This window comes from Marmota marmota, unplaced genomic scaffold (assembly GCF_001458135.2).
Source record: "Marmota marmota marmota unplaced genomic scaffold, marMar, whole genome shotgun sequence".
NCBI classification, from domain to species: Eukaryota; Metazoa; Chordata; class Mammalia; order Rodentia; family Sciuridae; genus Marmota; species Marmota marmota.
Window position 1 is genome coordinate 12,554,836 of NW_026000005.1, and position 19,355 is coordinate 12,574,190.

General features: G+C 34.2%; 1 protein-coding gene across 2 annotated transcripts in view; it reads right to left on the reverse strand.

The window, feature by feature from the left end:
- Tmeff2 (transmembrane protein with EGF like and two follistatin like domains 2) overlaps window positions 1-19,355 on the reverse strand; it is a 257,940-nt gene that overhangs the window by 57,909 nt on the left and 180,676 nt on the right. For both annotated transcript variants that reach the window (XM_048808203.1, XM_015481170.2), the window contains exons 6-7: window positions 9,958-10,106; window positions 9,165-9,224 (exon numbers count right to left, since the gene is read on the reverse strand). In XM_048808203.1, coding sequence (XP_048664160.1) covers window positions 9,165-9,224; window positions 9,958-10,106 — 209 coding nt within the window. The remainder of the gene's footprint in view (window positions 1-9,164; window positions 9,225-9,957; window positions 10,107-19,355) is intronic.

Genomic DNA, 19,355 nt, shown 5'->3' on the forward strand with positions numbered 1-19,355 from the left:
GGACACGTGTTGTTTACACTGATTTGAGGCCCAGACTATCCTTACTGTGCAGACATTTACATCAGGCTTCTTAGCTTGGTGCCTTAAGCCTCTGAAGCATATGAGCTCTATTTAGGCTTACTAAGTAACCTCATTTTCACTGGGCTTATCAGAGAATTTATTTCTAGAAGGAGAATACAGTAAGGTGGTCAGTGTACAGAAGTCCTCTAGGCATTTTTTTCTCATTGCACATCAGTGCTCAGGCATTGAGTTTACTGAGTTTGGTTGATGTGAGTTCATCATGGAGGGAAGTTGACTCTTGGTGTCTCCAAAATTTAAATTTCTGATTCCATGAGTTCTAGAACCCTCCCAGCTTTGTTCATGAATTCAGCCAATATTTCAAGTGTGATGCTCTTCCTACCCTGTGCCAATTATCCATCTTCCACTGAGTCATCATACACAAGACATTTGTCCTTGTTGGTCCTCTATCCTTGATTACACTTGTCTTTCTGCTCCCAATATTCAAAAACTTTTTAAAGCTCACCCAGAACTGTGTTCCACATATTTTGTGCCCCTCTCCCCTGCACTTCAGGACTCAGGTGGAGTGCTGTCCTCCTTGTTCATCACTGTGCATATTACTAGACCAGCACTTTTCTCAGGCCTTATTACCAATTTTCACACAGTTGCTCTGCCTAGATTATGGCCCATATGTTGTATACCTCTCAATCACACCCAAAGAATAACTGTTTTCCAAATGAATAATTGGAGAAAACAACTGTTTGGAAATGCAGTTCTTCTGCAAGATTTATTTTTGCAGGTATTTAAGAATATATTTGGTTGATTATGTTTGTACACAGTCTCAAATTGTCAAAATGTGAAAACTGAATTTCTAATGTACTTGATAATGTGGGTTCTATGTTTGGGGCATGTCAAATTCATTAACCAAAGCAGCAAATCCAAGTGCTCTGAACTTTTTTTTTGTTGTTGTTGTTGTTGAAACTACTTTAATTTTATTTACTAGTTTTATGAAAAACATTTTGTCTTGAAATTATACAGGGCATTAGAAACACCTACTTTTTTTTTTCAGTTTTATACATTCTATGAATACTTACACTGCTCTTCCTAGGAATGGAAATAACATGCTTGCGGTGAAAAAGATGAATTAAGGTGGAGAATTGGTGCATTTTAACTAGTCATATTTGGGTGATTGAGTTCAAAGAGCTTTTCCTTCTTTTTCTTTTATGCTAAGCAGAGCTTTCTTCTTTATGATCAGATTTTATTAAAAAAATTGTTCTAATTTCTTAAGATATGTGCATGTGTTAATCACCAACATATAAGTACTAACATTTCTGAGTGAAAAATAATGTTTTGTACAAACAGAAATAAATTCCTATATATTTCATTTCTGTTATTTTTTTTCCTTGGTCACTTATTATATGTTTCTTTTAAATAACAAATGTGTAGGCCCTCAAGCATATACCCTGAGGTATAAATAACTAATTTTAAAGGTCAAATTGAAAGGAAATATCTTATATCATCATCTTGCAGTTCTGTCATATTCTATGTCCTCCCAATAAATTTTTATTTAAATCTCATGTTGTATTGACTGTAGGAAAATCGAAATATTGGCTGCATGAAAATTTAGACATATCAATATGTTAAAAACATAAATAAATGCTCAAAAATATTACTTAAAAAGTGAATTAAAATGTCATCCAAAGTTCTTTGCCACAAGCTGTTTTATGGTTTGGGTAGGAAATAACCCTGCACACCTGTTAATTGAGTTCATAAATGGTGATATGTGTGTGGAAACTCTGAGCACATATCACATGGCCAGACTAGGCCCATACAATGCATCATGTTTCCCATTAAAGTAAATTCTTTTTGATTTTTAGACTAAAATGGAAGTAATAATAACAGCTACCTCACTAGCTGTCTGCTAATGCTTTAAATGATGTCTCTTAATTTGAAATTCAATCATTTGAAACTAGATTTATTATTTTTATTGAACAGATAAGGAAACTGAGGTCCAGAAATGTCAACTAATTGCCTGTAGGTTAAATAGTAAATATTAGCAGGCGCAGGGTCTAAACTCAGTCCTGTCTGATTTTGTGGCTATCACATCTAAACCAGCTGCCACACATTTATGGAAGAGAAAGGATGATAGATAAGTAACACCTCCAGGTGAACAATTTGTTTCAGAAAAGAGCATTTCAAATAGGAAAAAGTGCACATAAATGATGCAGGATGCATTTATGAACTGGGGCATAAACACAAAGTTTTCCAGAGTGTCTACCAGGGCCCAAGGCAACTCTTCAGCAGTGAAACTTCATCTGTATTGCAAATACCATTTCTGTGTTTATCTATAACTATGAACATAACATAATATTACAGATGACTGGTTACATGATTTTATGGGGAAAACAATGAAGGCACAGAAGTTCAAGAGAGCAGGAAAAATTGTGAGTTAGAGTTCATGGAAAGCTTTATGAATTTTGCAGCACTCTAATGTAAATCCCAGAGGGGAAAATACTTGAATTGAGACACTTTCCCCCAGAAATCTTGAGAAAATCTTGACATCTTAATTCATTTTTCTGGGCTTAAATATTCTAGGCTAGTCTAGTGGCATTGTAATAGCCTGGGCACACATTTTTATTTATTTCACTGCTGATACCAATATTTGTGCTACAAGCTGCTGCCTGCATTTACTATTTATTTATTTCCTACAGATCAAATTATTGGCCCAGATATAATGTGCTTTCCAGAGAAGTGCTCCTTGTGTTCATGAGCAAATGGAAAAGCTTCCATTTTAAATGTAGATTTTTGCCACATGACTGAATTAATTCATGTTATAAATATGATATGAAACCACTTGATAGTCCTGCCTATATATGTTTACTGGAAGAGCAATTGAGGAAAATATTAGGCTAATCAAGCACCTATTTGCACAGGTGGATGGTCAATATATCAAAATACTGTGACTAGTTCCAGGTTAGCCAGTTAGTTTCTCTGAGCATCAATTTTATTTCCCCTTGTGTGTGTAACCCTGTTTTATTGGGTTGACTTTAGAGCAAATGAGATAATGTGAATGGACCTTTGTAAAACTGCAAAGTATCACAAAGAGGTTGGAGATTTTTTTAATTAATGCAGGATTTCTCAATAGCAAACACTATTCCATTTGCTTTCTTTTGTCTATGTGGAGAAATATGAAACAGAACATGAGAATTTTAAAACCGAACAAAATAGCCCTTAAAGGACGCTTAGAATACACAGATATACATTAAAAGAAAAGAATCACTCTTCGGAGTATCTCACAACAACATAGACCTCTTGGTGAAATGTTTTTGAGTCTGGAACCCTCAAGGGGTTAACCTTTGGGGTGCAGAACCAGTAGCAAAATTCCCCAAAATACTAAGCAGTGACATTTCTTCCCTAGTACTTGACCATCTCTCTTGCTGGATTCTGAAATTAGCAATGAAGCAATGATGGCTTGAACCTTAGCTCTATCACATACTCTTTTTACTTAATCTTCTTGAACTTCCATTTCACACCTGTCAAATGCATATAATATCTCCCTCACATTTCTGTTGCAAGGAGTGAAGGAGACAATATATGTGAAAAGGTTTTGTAAATTGCAATGGCTTCTACGGAGAACAAGTTATTTTACCAATTCACTTAGACTATCTAGATACCCTTTCAAGATGTCAGTTTCTGCTTAAGGTGGAAAAATGGGTTGATGGAATATTAATATGATGGGTAGAATTTGGTTTAGCTATATCTTTCTGGTTCCTTTCTTCTATATTTCAGAACTGAGCTTAATAACTCCATTTACTTCTTAAAAATAAGAAATGGATTTCTAAAGAGAAAGTTCTGTAAAGATTAATCCTTCATAAATATTTTAAGAAATTGCAAAGTGGCATCATGAAATGCTTAACAAATAAGACACATGGACTCCATGCATATCTGTAGCCAGATGGACTCAGGCAGGAAATCCCTGCTTCAGTTTTGAAGGCACAAACTTGGGACTTAATATTCAAATTAACAGTCACTGAAATTTCTTTCCCCATGTACCTCTTATCATCTCATATATTCTTTACCCTTACTCAGGCTTTCTGATTCTTCTATTATCCTATTCCATTTAACTTTTAGAAATCTGAGGAAAATAAGCTAGGTATGTTTTTTTTTTCATAGACATTTTCCTTAGTGTTTTGCACTATTTATTTATTCTTTCTAATTTGGAAATATACATGAATGAAATTCATTACTTTAGTCTCCCACAGAAACATTATCATTGAATTATACATATTTTAATGTTATGCTCTAGAAAGTTATCAAAAATGGATTTTTAAAAAATCTCCTAAAATGGATAGAAAAATTAGAAAGAGCCTCTTGACATGTTTCATAAAAATCAGTGTTGAAGACTTATCCATTCTATGTTTTCCAGTGATGCTTTGTAAAAAGATCTATGCTAAATAGTTCTAATATAATTTACCATAGAGAAACTTCATTTTTGGTCTCTGAATTTAGTTTTTTATATTTATATCAGAAAATGAAAACCTAAGTTCCACTTAACAAAGACCTAGGTTGATTTTGTTCACCTTTGTGAAGCCCAAGACAGTGTCTGCCTATGGAAGAAACTCTATAAATATTTGTGGAATAAATTGACTCAACCATAATTTCTCTTTTATCTCAGGGCTAAATGCAGTAACTGCAATGGTTTATGTTGCTGATATATTTATTTTTTTTAACAGTTCTGCTTTTATGTTTTCAATTTCTGCTTAAACAATCTCATTGAATATATTTTAATTATAAAACACTGCAAATCCTTTTTGGAAACTGGTGTAGAAAGTCATAAAATAAAATAGAGTTTACTTTCCAGATGATTAAAAAAACAAGAGTTGAACTCTTTTTTTTTTAACATTTAACACCTTATAGAATTAAGTACATTATTACTAGATAAAGATGTAGTCCCATATTCTGAAGCTCAACCAGGCTTTTAAACAAAAAAGCAGCACAACTAGAAAATACATATACCAGATGAAGAGAAAAAGAATGGTTAAGCTTCATTTTCTTTTCATTACAAGACATGATAGGTAGGGATAAATATATATCAATACATATGTATATTGTATGCATTACATTTACGTTGAAGGAAATGCTGCAGATTTCAAGAGGCATAAAACATTTGTTATTTTAAATTTCTAGAAGAAAAATTTAATATTAGCAATTTTAAATACTGGAAAGCCCTGAAGGCCCTGGATTTGTGGTTTTATAAAATTTGTGTTCTTTTGAAACGTTCTGCAGGAGAATGCACTGTCCTCATCTAAGCCCACATCTTAGACTGATGAAGGGAAAGCAACAATAAATTGTTTAGCTCATCTAGCAGGGAGCTTGCCACTAGGCCTTGAAACAGGTACCCAAAGCCCTGGATTCAATTCAGCAGCAACTTGGGTCTCATTAAAGGAGAGAGGACAGAACAGAACCCAAGTCAGGGCAAAGAGAAAAAAAAAATGCAGGCTGGGGACAATGTGGCAAATTCTTTGGTTTCCTGGAGCTGTCTACTTTTATGTGCCTGTGAAGATTATGGAATTCACATCTTCATGCAAGTCAGACACACTGTAGCCCATTGCATTGCACATGGTAATTTTATTTTAGGATTGCTTTCTTAGTTGGTATCTTTTCTTTCACTGCCTCACTTCATTCTTCCCCTTTTCTCTTTCTTTTCCCTCCTCCTCCTTCCCTCCCTCCCTCCTTGATCCCCCTCCTCTCTCTTTCTTTCTTTTGTAAACTCTCTAGATCTTGCTGGATTTTCTTTCTTTTAAAAAAAAGAGGTATAATAATTTTGGTTTCTTTTTAACATTTGGGCTTTCTTTCAAGAAGATACCCATTTTTATACTGAGAAAGATGTGCTCTTGTATTGCTAACTTTGTAGGCTTGGAGGAACAAAAGAAGGGAGTCGGTAAGGGTTTTAAATTTACAGTATCAATGACATAACAGGGAAATGAGAGTGTGTTAAGATCGTTACTTCCCTCTGGTGGGAGAGTTTGTGACTAAGAAGGAAAGTGTATGTGGTATTAAATTAGCTGTGAGAACATAGCAAACTTCAAGGAATGTGAATCATTCAGTTTATGCTTTCCCTTCTTAGGAAGATTTTAGCCTGTGAAATGTAAATGAAGAGCACAATGACATATTGACTCTCCAGTTTGTTCCTTTCATTCCCTCCCCCACCAAAGTCTATGTCCCCAAACTCAGGAAGATGCAAATACCACTGGAAGCTAAGAAATGAGGAGGAAATAAGTAATTTCTGAAGGGGTGTACACAATGTATTTTAATAAAAACCACTAATGAAAATAAAGCTATCTAAAGTAAATTCCAGGAGAATTTTAAGTATGCAATCAATGTTTAATTAGGAATTGTAAGCTTCAGTTGACATTAGTATTTCCATTGTAAATTTGTATTGGAACAAGCATGTATTTTTAAACTTTTAAGTTTTCTTTGAGATTTAGTAGATAAATTTGGTGGTAAACTAGAAAATTCTGGACCACACTGAGTGAGTAAATAGTTTTCACTTGCATGTACTGAAAAAATTCTCTTTTATTTCTGTGTCCAATAGAGGATAAGGTAGGAAACCATGTCAATTAAAAACAGTGACACTGAACATCAGAGATAATCTGTTTGAAACCAACACAATGTATAAACTTTTTTGAAGTAAGAATTTCTTTTTGAAAATGAACAAATGGATATATAAAACCTGAATAACATTGAGAGAATGGTTAACTCTATCATGGTATTTATTGGTACAATTCATAAATGTTCCTATAATTGCACATGATGCTAATCAACTTGAAGAGTTCTTTGTTTCAGGGAGAAAATTTTATGTTTTATTAGTCCAGTGATGGATGGTTTAATGGAGAAGGTTTTCATTGAATGTTATAGTTCCAAAAATTTTTTTCCAAGTGAATTGATTTGAATAACAGATATAAAATTATTTTCAGTGTAGTTATTAGTAGTGGCTTGGTCACTGTCAAGATATAGTTATTATTATAACAAAGTATAAAATTTATACTTGATTTATCCACAATTTTAAACATGTATTATTAGACTTAATTTTTTATTACTGTGTTTTATTATTTTTAATAATTATTTTCTGTGGAACAACATACCTCAGGTACATTTCTGAGAACTTGAGTACTGTATAATGTGACACAAATGTGTTATTTATCAGATAATTTAGATAAAAGGTGTGTATCATGAGATATTATTTTTAACTATTCTAGGCATAATTATGGTATTATAATTTTTAAAATAACGGTTGATCTTTCTGAGATGCATGTTTAACCATGAATGAAATCATACAATGTTTGGGTTTAATTTAACATACTATGCAGGTGGAGAGAGAGAATAGGGTAGGCATGGGAATGGATTAGTTATGAATCGATGTTACTAGGTTTGAATGATGAATACATGTGGGTTCCTTAAAGAAGACAGTCTATGTTTGAGTGTACTTCACATAAACTAGAAACGATTGACAAAAAGCAGTAAAATTAAAAAAAAATGGTCCTCTGTATTCATGGGTTCCACATTCTAGGACTCAACCAATCATTGATCAAAAATATTTGAAAAAAAATCTGTGTTTTACTGAACATGTACAGAGTTATTTTCTTGTCATTATTTCCTAAACAATATAGTACAACTATTTACATAGCTTTTACATTGTATTGAGTAGTATAAATCATCAAGAAGCTGTGTTTAAGTTATTTGCAAATACTATCCCATATCATGTAAGGTACTTGAGCATCCTTGGATTTTGGTATCTGTGAAGTGATCTTGAAACCAATTGCTTATGGATATAAATAAAACATGCATATCTCTTAAAGATTTTATAATTAATGTAAGATCTATGAGGAGTATTGGGTAGAAGATCCATTTGTTTATCTCAGCTCTCCCTAAACTTATTGACCATTAGACTATTCTTTTCAAGGAACATCTGTTGACATATCTTTTGGATGCTTTGGGAAGGGGTATATAATGGCGAAACTAAAGTTTTTCCATGTATCATTGTTCATGATAACTCCAGGCTTTTGGCATATGAGAAGTTTTATTCACATGTTAGAAAATATTAAGATAAAATGTGAAAAAGTTTTTAAAAAGAATCCTTTTGTTCTTTCCAAATTCTGAGATATTTGGGAGATCTACAAATACAACATCTGATCAACTATTTTTCCAATTTCATAAGACTATATATATATATATATATATATATATATATATATATATATATATATATATATAAAATGTCAGAAACATTATTAAAGGAAATAAAATTTCAAATGATAGTATATATTTGAAAGATAACAAGCGATGCCTTTTGATTAATTATTAGCCATAATAATTACAATTGCTTCTTAGTAGCTATATGGAAAATTCTATCTAAAAATATTTTACATGTCATTATCAACCTTGATACTTTCATTTTCAGGTTTTTAAGCAAAAAATTTATATAAAGTTTAAGAATCTGATAACATTCCAATTATATACCATACATTATTTCTCAATCTAAGAAAATTATACTAGGTAGAGCTATTCCTGAATATAAAATTCTATAGTTGCAAAAGATTTATATTTTTTGCATAGAATTTTTTATGATTTTGCATGTCTGAGTAGCTATAGTCTAGTTTCTAAATAAATTAAAGGATTTTATTTTTTAAAATAAATTATACATACTGCTTTAATTTAGCATCTAAAGAGACAGCCTACATTACTATTTGTAGTTATCCTTTTAGCTTTTCAGGCTAGCAAACTTTTTCTTTGTTGACTTTTTGTGAAAATTCAAATAAGAACATTTGCATTTATTATAATATACTGCCAAAAATTGCATTAATTTCCATCGATGCCCATTAATTTGATAAATGTTTTGTCATTTGTACCATTTGCACTGTCAAAACAATTTAATTATATCTTACTGACATTTTTGACAATTGCTCTAACTCTGGCAAAAAAAAAAAAGTATGTGTTATTTGTTTCAAGAAAAATTTATTTTTGTGTATTGAAAGCTTGAATTAAACAAGAGAAGACCAGCTCATATCATAAGTCTTGCAAGATTCAATCTAGGATAAATAAGAAACAATGATTTCTTAGAATTCTTACAGAAGTGCTCATGTTTTGTAGTATAAAATTTTATGTACCTGCATAATCTGTTCTTGCGTAATGCCCATCTTCAGATTTAGTAGTTGTAGTTGTGTTATCTGTGTTAAAAAATTAATAATAAGGATTGATTAACTGTCTCCTAAATATTTAATATCAAACATACCCAGCAGTATCTTCATTGCAGTTAAAGTTTTTTTTTTTTTTTTTGTACTATAGTTCTAAGCAACCTGTGTACAAAGACAGATTTCCAATGCATATTTCTGCTTGGGAAAAATTAAGAAAATAATGCCAGTTTTCTAAACTTTGAGACAAGGAGATAATTCATAATTATAACTGAGATAAGTTGAATAAAGGAATAACAAATCAACCACCCCTCAAATGTTTGTATCTGAACAAAAAAAAAATGAAATAGAACATTCCATATATCTGCTTTTTAAAATATACTTGAATATTTCTACTAAATCAACATAAAAATGGTGTGATTTGCTTTTAATCTCAGGATTCCTAATAAATTTTTAGATTATTTGTCCATTTTGACTTTCTTTTTACTCTTTGCAACAAGAATGCCTGTTATCTTCTGAACATTATCTTCTGTGTCCATGATACTGTGACAATATAGTCCCATTATATAGAAAAAGCTGCAGACTGTTGCTGATAGACCCTCAAACACCTATAATCAACACAAACACTGTAGTAGACTACACCATCCATTGTAAATCAGAACTGTCTTTTGGAAATGAAATAGCTGCCTAATAAGGAGTTATCTTCACTTTTCATTTCTGCACAAAGACTAAAAACATTCTTTGAAATGAAGTTTGGTATGAACATTACCTTGACATCGACCCAAAGACATGACTTCAATTTTCTCCTGTTTCTGACATGATGCTTCTTTGATTTGACATGCATTATCATAAGATTTCCCATCAGAAGCACAGAGGGGATTGAAGTTGGTTTGAGAGCAGTCAATGTTGCACACACACCTAAAGGAAGAAGAGAGAAGTAAAAATATGTAACATCAATAGTATTGTTACCACACTATAAATAAAACACAAAGGGAAGAATTGCTAGTTTGGCAGAATACAGGTTGGTAAAATTTAATTGTATTCTTCCAGGGGAGCTCCTTGCACTTTTCTATCTGAGATGAGAAGAAATAGAACCAACAGAAAATAATTCAAAATATTGAAGAAGGGATAAAAAAGAATAGAGAAAACTTCAGAAAGTGATCATCAATTAAGCTCTGCCTCTGGAACTTTTAAATTGTGCACATAAACTTCCAAGCTGATGTGTGCAGAATTTGAATAGGCCAAGAAAATCATGAAACTGCTCTAGAGTCTTTAAACTGTAACCTTACTGTTCTTTCCTTTCTCGGGGTATCTCAATGTTTAAAGCTTGAGGAAATGACTCAGATGGCAGTTAAGAGAAAACAAGGAAATTATTTGGAATATAAGAATGAGTGAAGTTTCTTCAAAAGAAGAACGTACATAAATTGTGCTAAATGGGAATCTTCAGTGGTCCTTAACATTTTTGGGTGTCACTAAACCTTTTGGGAATGAAATAAAATCTATAAATTGCTTCCTAGAAATTGGCAATACTCATATAAACAAGCATTTGTATAAAATTTCTGGGAACTCTTAGGCCCTTTGATCCATACCTATGGATTTTTTCCAAGATATACATTGCCTTTTTTCTACCTCTCAACTTAAATAATGAAATAATGAATGAGTAGATAATCATTCATAATGTTAACATTTTTTCAGCATCTAAACAATATTTGATGAACTAATAAGAATTAGGTCATCTAAACTATAAGAATTAAACATTTTGAAGTATACTTTATATGATTTTTCAATGTTCTTCTAATTAATGCTGTAATTTATTTTGTTATTCAGAATATTGTGATTTTGGGTGTGTATGTGTGCAAATCAGTTACTGATTTAGAATATAAATTCATATTTAAAATTATTATTAATGTTTACATTATTTTCCTAAAGAGATTATATGCTATTTGAAGATGTGAATCACACAGTTTGCTCTGAACATCTTACTTGAGCTGGGAATATAATGATAACAATAATAACCAGCCTTCGACATGTTGGCCTCTTAACACACATTGTTTTATTTTATCCTCACAACATTCACTTTATAGACCCAGATATTACATAACATCAGAACTAGTTGATTGTAGAACAAGGATCCATTTACAGATATGTTAAGCTAAAACCCAACCCTTTCCCCCTAATGCCACATGTTGTAAATTAGAATTTCCCAGATAAATACACAGATTCATAAGTAGAGTCCTGGGCTCCAGTAAATCTGGGTAGAGACTGGGATTTTGTATTTTTTAAGTACCTGACTCACTTTTGGGAAATCACTGCTTGATCTGTGTGTTTACTGAACCAGGGAGTATTTCATACATCATACATGTTAGAATTACCTAGATTGTTATTAATAGTGCTGGCAGGAAATGTGATCATGCAGTGACATAGTATTCTCTATTTTTTTTCTTCTTCTTCTTTTTGTAAAAGAATTGCTGTAGGAGCACTTGATTATTTTTACATTTACCTATTTAGCAACACATAGCTAGGCCAGATGGTAACAACTCTAAATGCTTAACTAGTTGAGGAGCAGTGTTCCTACCTCCGCTATCATGTCAAGGAATATTGCTACCTGAGTTTAAGACTTGGCTTCTGAAAACTGGAGCTTGGGAGCTGCCTGCGTATTTAAAGAGCTTTTGCTTCTCCCAGAGAGAATCCAGAGAAGAGATAGTATGTCAGAGTGCCTTCACCATATGTATTCAATAAAGAAGGAATGGGGAGACTTGACTTTTTGCATTTTAAAAAAAGGTGGCTTGGGGCTGGGGCTGTAGCTCAATGGTAGAGTGCTTGCCTAGCACACGTGAGGCCCTAAGTTTGATCCTCAGCACCACAGAAAGATAAATAAATAAAATAAAGGTATTGTGTCCATTTACAACTAAAAACAAAAAATGTGGTTCATTTTGCCTTTAAGCCAGTTTAGGTTTGATTATGTGTCTAATTTTCAAGAGTCTTTTTAAGAAGATAAATGTTTAGCAGAAAGAAAAGTATGTTGTTTCATCTACCTAAATAGTAAAGTAAAATATCAAGGGCTTTATGAATATCTCTGAATTAAGCCCAAAGAAATGCAGGAATGCATACCAAATATATCTGGACTCAAAATAACTGACAGTTCTGAAATATATTTGATATAACAAAATGATGAAATAAGAAGAGAAAGAGAAAGTTTGGTTGAATTGACCAGAATCGATATTTCAGTGAGAAAAATTCACTTAATTAAGCCATAATCCTAAATTGAACATTATTCAGGATATTTTAATAAATCATCTTTCCAATTGGCTGACTCCTTTTATTTCCCCTTTATTTATTCTTCTTCTAGTTTGACTGATTTGGTGTTAGTGCCACAGAATTCCCACCACCCACACTGTCCTCCCTCTCCTTTCCCAGCATTGCTTGCTCAGGGCCTCCTTTCAAGATTTGTTTTCCCTTTGGAAATTTCTGGCTCTTGCTGCTTCAAATAAAGCCTTTCAGGAAATGGATAAGAAAAAGATAGAGATATCTGGGACTTTTAGTTTCATCTCAAATGGAGGACAGAGATTCCTTGAGATGAAGTTAAGATGTAGTTTTCCTGGGATATAAGCTTCATGCACACGTGGGCCATTTTGGTCTTTTTCTATATTGCATACCTTCATTTTACCTCCCTCTTTCTTTCCTACTTGCTGGACTTCCAATATAATAAATAAATCAGTATAAAAGTAAACAACAACAACAACAAAACTTTCTCGAGAATGTCAGCAATCACCGGAAAAAGGAAGTCTATGAAGATTATTATTATTATTTTTAATATGTGGAAATAGCTTCAAGGATTTGCTAAAATAGCTAGAAAACTTCAGTTTGGGAAAGGAAAATGTTGTGACTGTATTACCAAGAACCCATCATTTGTTTCCATTATACCAATTAGCTCTGATTATATAATCACTTACTGTATTTTGTGCATCTAAGTCTGTTAGAAGCTTTATTAATTGGAAACACAGGCAGGGTTCCAAGATCATAGTCTAATATTTTAAGTCCACCTTGACCTCTATTGACACAGACTAAATAATCTTCTAATACTTTGGACACACTAAACTTTCCATGAGTACATGTTGTACAAATAACTAAATCAAATGAGTAACAATTTTGTGTTCTCAAAAAAGAGTAGCCACTATTACTGTCTCCATCTCATAGATAAGAAAATTGATTCTTGAAGAAGTCACACAGGTTTGTAAGGGGGAAAAGCCTATTTCAAATCTAGGCACTTTGACAACAGAGCCAGCACTATTCTACATACTGAAAGTTGAAGAAAAAAATAGAACAGATATAGATTCCTATCATTAACAGATTAAAGGGATACTTTGTGGATAAACAAAATTTGAAACACACTATATTTATTTTTTGGAATATTTATTGTAATCTTATGAATTTACATTGACTCTTAGTCTCCATCAACCCAAACAAGTGATCCAACCTTTTTTATATCAACCTTTTTTTATATCACTTTTTTTATATTGGTGAATGTTAGTTTTAAGATTGTATAAATGAATAATTTATTCTTAGAATGAATAACCAATCTCATTGGCATTACCCTCACTACTTAAAGCATCAGTTCATCAGAAATTGTATCCTTAAATAAAATGCTATATAATGTTGGCTCCATGTAAAAACAGACGTTTAAGTACACATACCAAAAATACACCCCAATAGACTTTATCGAAATTACACAATTTGAGGGTTTTAGCAGTAAATCTTTTCCAAGACTCAGCATTCTTTGAAGCAGAAACTTTCTGAAAGTTTATGTACAAAGAGAACAGGGGCTTTGCTTGTTTCTATTAGTGAATGGATTTGTGTATGTTGCGGTGGGGTGGGCCCACACCTACCTCCATGGTGGCATTTACTACACTGTTAATGTGCCTATTTAACAATTTATATCTTTACTTTTCCATAACCTTTTCAAGGGAAAGGCATATTACTTATCTTTGAATTCCTGGCATCCAGCACTTTGTATTGTATGGTCTTTGAGATTGCTTGTTGAATGAATTGCTGAGAGAATGGCCAGATGGAGTTGGAAGGAGTACAAGAAAACAGTCCCTGTGCTAGACATCAGCACTGCCGAGGAACATTTTGGGATATCCTAAATTAAATTTAAAGGGACTGGAAGGGGTGGGGTGGGGTAACTAGAGGATGGTAGTCAGTAAAGGAGTGTGGAAACATAAACTTGAAAGCTTGATTCAGACCCCCGTTTACTGAATTTCAGGTGCCACTGCACCCCACTTTTGAACTTTCTCAACTATTAACCTTGACAAATCATAAAGCACCAAGTACTTTTGAAGAATGAATGGACTTTCCATCTATCCCAAGATTTTTCCTGCTTCAGGTTATCCTACCCCTTTCATCAATAATTAATGTAAATACAGTGCAAACAACTTAAACCTATTTCCTCAGATTTCATTTTAAAAACACTCTTCACTTTGTAGTTAGAAGACAGCTCTAATTGCTCTCTAACCTTGTTGCTGTTACTAGCTAAGCTATCCTAGGACCTAGACCTTCCTTTTTTCTTTTTTTTCTCTCAAATGTACGTAATTGCTCAATAATTCCTCTGATTTTAGAGAACTCTCTGTCTCACGAGTTTTGGTTTAACAACAACTAAGAGAGATAACTGGGGATATAGTCATGAAAATTCTCATCTACTTTTGTGCTACTTGGCACATGTGAGGCCACCAAGGAGATTGCAGCTCCTAAACAACTAAGGCTCACATCTTCCTTTCTTTGTCTTTCCACAGCAAGGCTACTGGTTCTTTAGGACCTCAAACACTTTGGTCACTCATTGTGTCAAGGAGATGCTTCCACTGGCCAGGCCACTACTTATATTTTGTAATCTTTAGATACAGTTTTTGGCACCACTATAATTTAACTACGATAGCAACTTGTCAGTTTATTGATACTTTCATCCAATGAGAAATATAAGTCTTTGATAAAACGGTGACAGAATTATCATATAGTGTAGTAATGAAATTGCAAATCATTTTGCTTTAGCAGTTTATGTAAATTAATCCAGGATTTTTCTTTATACAAAAATGAAAAGAACACATTTTTAAAAGCAGAAACTAACCCTTCTTCACTGCTTTTGGTGAATAATTGCATTATTATTCATTCTGAGAGGAGTAACTAGTTAATTACAGCATGTCACAAGTATTTTATGTGAGCCAAGAATTTGTAAAGCTGAGGACTGTATGGATGCCTTTAAGGTTTGTGTGTGTGTGTGTGTGTGTGTATTTTATTTTCTTCTTTTTTTCAACCTCTCTCAGTCTTTTGACATTTTGACACTGCGATTACATAGATCTCTTTTCTTTTAGTCTACAAAGAAAAAGAATCAGCTGTACTTGAAAATAATAATTTTGGGTGCCTCTATGTGGAAGTACTATCCTCTGAAAATCCTTTAGAGACAATTAACATTGACCGAAAACCTTAGCTCTCTGAATTATAAGAAAGAGAAATATGAAATGATTTGAAAAGATCACTTGATGGAATAAAGAAAGTAAATTATAGGAAGGAAAAGGCAGCCCCTAAAACAAGTCACACACATTTATAATTGTCTCATGAATATTTTGGGTGGTTTGACGTTAATTTAGCTCCCTGTCTCACTTGAAATGACTCTTCCAAGGATGATCTACAAGGAGTTAAAGGAGTCTTGCCCATGTGTTCAGGAATGCCTTGTCATCCGCCAGAGTGTGAGGATGCAAACCCTGCCAGCTAGCAAATTACTTATTCATGTGTCTGGTTTGTGGCTGCCCTCTAATTTCACTAGATTTTGTTTCATCTATTAAACATGGCTGTCACTTATTCCTCTCTCAAGGTCTTTGACTTGGTGTCCATGCCGTATTTTGACTAGATAACATTCCTGGCCAGTTTTAAAGCACCCAGTTACACTGCAGTGAGGTTGGATATCTGGGTTGTTTTTTTGACTCTGAAGGTGGTTTATTTCCTTTAAGCTGTCTGTCTCTGGGGCAATTAAATAGACCCTCTCTGGCCTGGCCAGTAAATGAGGTCAGAGCCACTGTCTGTGCTCATCATCAGATCTGTAATGGATGAGCTGCATTATATTAATAACAGTAAAAACGGCGTGTACCTTTCATTCAAGACTCTGTGATACTTTAAGCCCATTTACTCATTAACTTTCATGTCACTCCTTTTGATGGAACTTGATTATAAGTATTTTATCTGAGAAGAAACTACAGTGCAGGAATGACTCTGAGTTACGAGGGGAAAAAATACAGCAAGAAATGTGAAAATGCACTAGAAAATTAAACCCTCTGTACAAAGGGTAGAAAAACACACTGAGTGCTAAGCTAGTAAGTCTCTCCTAATGTTACTCAAGTGACATTTAAAAAAAAATTGTAGGGGGCAATCCTTTTAGTTTTGAAACCTAGCAGGAAAGGGACAATGCCTTTCTCTAGAAGCATTATCAGGGCTGCATTGAGTTTTTCCAAGGGTGGTCAGGCTTATCTCATACGCAGAGAAAGCTCAGCTGTCACTAATACTGATCTTTCATAAGGAGATACAGCATAAAAGTTGTCTTATTATTTTTTTTCAAAGTAACAGGCATGAGTTTATTAGAAGGGATGGGAAAAGAAAAAAGGGGGACATCCTCAAGGGACAGAGTGCATCCTCTCAGAGAGCAGAGGAACCAAAAAAGTTGGCTTATTATAAGGAAGGTCTTGGTAATACTAAAGCTCATTGGCTGAAAAAGCCTAGAATAATAAATAGCCAGTCAAAGGAAATCTGAGCAAAAGAAACGTTTCTCTGAGTGGTGCCAGGACTTCCAAAAACAATCAAATGTTTAACATAGTGTCATTGCTGAGAGAGCAACTGATGGCCACACATTTAAATAATGTCTAAGTCGGTAAAGGTAGATGGGGAATGTGACTAGAGCTTGGAATTTGGTATCAGATAGACCTGTGTTTAATCTAGGCTTGGTTATTTATTAGCTGGGTGGCTCCTGACTTGTTTCTGATCTTCCTCAAGCCTTAGAGTCTGCACCTATGAAAGTGGAGATTACCCAGGATTGCAGAAACTAAATGGACCAATGCATCCAAACTGCCTACCAAACCTTCTGAGAAGTAAATATTACACACAAAAATACTGGTCCTCATTACCTTTTGACTTTCTAATCTGAATTTCTAATCCTGGTGCAGATCTAAACCTTTTATGAAATACTTCAAAAGCCCACCTACTTGGGCCCAACTCAGAGATTTCAAAGGTCTTGTATGAGGTCCAAGGAACCAAAGTTGCTAAAATTGCTACAGGTGATTCTAATGAGTGCCATGGAGAGTTGAATGACATTAATTACTCCTTTCCACCTTCTAGGATGACCTATTTTTTTTCCAAATTTAGCTTGTGTAAATAAGATTCACCATGAGAAATTCTGATGTTATAGGTCTGGGGTAAGACTCAGAAGTCAGCATTTGAAGCAAGATCTTAAGCCCTTTCTACCCCATATGGCTCTTGTCAGCTATAGAGAAATCTACTCTGGTTCTAGCCACTTCTCTTCTGTTCATTCCATTGGAAGGAATTCAATATTCTTTTGTAAGCCCATGGTTTAGTAATATTGATTAGAAGGTTATTATTATATTTTTTAATACAGCACACACTTCAGATAGTATGCATATGGTGTCAGGTGACACAGGCAGGTGACTAAATGCATTGATTAAAAAAAAAAATCGCCACCATACCTTTAATCCTAGTAGCTCAGGAGGCTGAGGCAGGAGGATCATGAGTTCAAAGCCAACCTCAGCAACTTAGTGAGGCCCAGTCTCTTGAAAAAAAAAATACATACTATGTATGTGTGTGTATGTGTGTGTGTGTACATACACACACAAACTTACACAGAAGGGCTGGGGATAAGGCTTAGTGGTTAAGCACCCCAGAGTTCAATCCCTGGTACAAAAAAAAAAAAAAATCAGTGGTGGAGCATTCAGCAGATTCGGTTTACCAAATAAAACCAAAACCAATTGGTGAAAAAGGAGATGAAACTATGGAATGGAGGAGATTTCCCTGTGCCTGGCACCTTGTTCCTACATCCTCAGGACTCTCTGGTTTAATAGTCACAAGATAGGACAGAAGAGGTGGAAGGTGGAGAGTCTGAAAAAATGGGTAAAATTTAGATGAAAAGTGGTGGAGTGAAGGACACGGGGAAGTGTGTGCGGGCAGACAGTGCTGTGAGGACACGAAGGGACCAGTCTGATTGGAATGAATGCTTCCCATCAGAAGAGGCCACACCACACTCCAGACAGATTGCATAGGGCCTCGGTTCCAATCCTGGGAGGAGTCGTTATTGTCTAGGCAATGGGGAGTCCTGAAAGCTTTTTGCACACAGGGTGACCAGAAGGTCAACATGATAAAAGAGGTGCTTTAAAGCAGTGGAGAGTGGGAGGAGGACTTACCAGGCTACTGTTTGTACGGTAAGAGGGACATGTGCAGAAAGTCCAGGATAAGGGAAGAAAAGGAAGAATCAATCGATAGGCCTCAGCAGCTTGCTACTTAAGGCACAGCACAGTGAAATACTAAGGCAGAGATGTTAGCACAAGGCCCCTCCTGATCTTCCCTTTCCTGCTTTCTTTCCTGCCCTGCTGTTGTGTTCCAAATCGGAAATTTAGAGAAGCAGCAGCTGTGTGTGACCCGGGAAGGCTTCCTTTCCTTATGGGGAGAGTTTTCCGTCTTTGCTTTGGGTCAAGGTCAGACAGGGCTCTGTCATGACGTGTTGCCAGGCAAGCAACCCTTCACTACAGTTTAAGGAGATTATTCCTTGTGTTAATGTATGCCTGACTGATTCTAGGAGTGACTTAAAAAGACCTAAACAAAACCCTAGTGACAGTTTGATGAATTCCACAGTTTCAGTGAGCAAACGAGGCTCCTTCCAAAGCTCCAAGTGCTCACATGCTCTTGTATATGACGGAATTAAAACAGGATTTCAATCTTGATTTGTTGTTGCAAACAGTTGCCTTGTTCTCAGGGTTATTATCTTTTTGTTTTCTTTTTTGAAGCAACTGCATTTACATTTTAAAATAATCAAAGTAAACTATTCCTTTTATTCATGAACATCTTTAAAAGTTTCTTGAAGCAAAATTCCTCATTAGCATCATGTATGCTCTTGTTCATTAT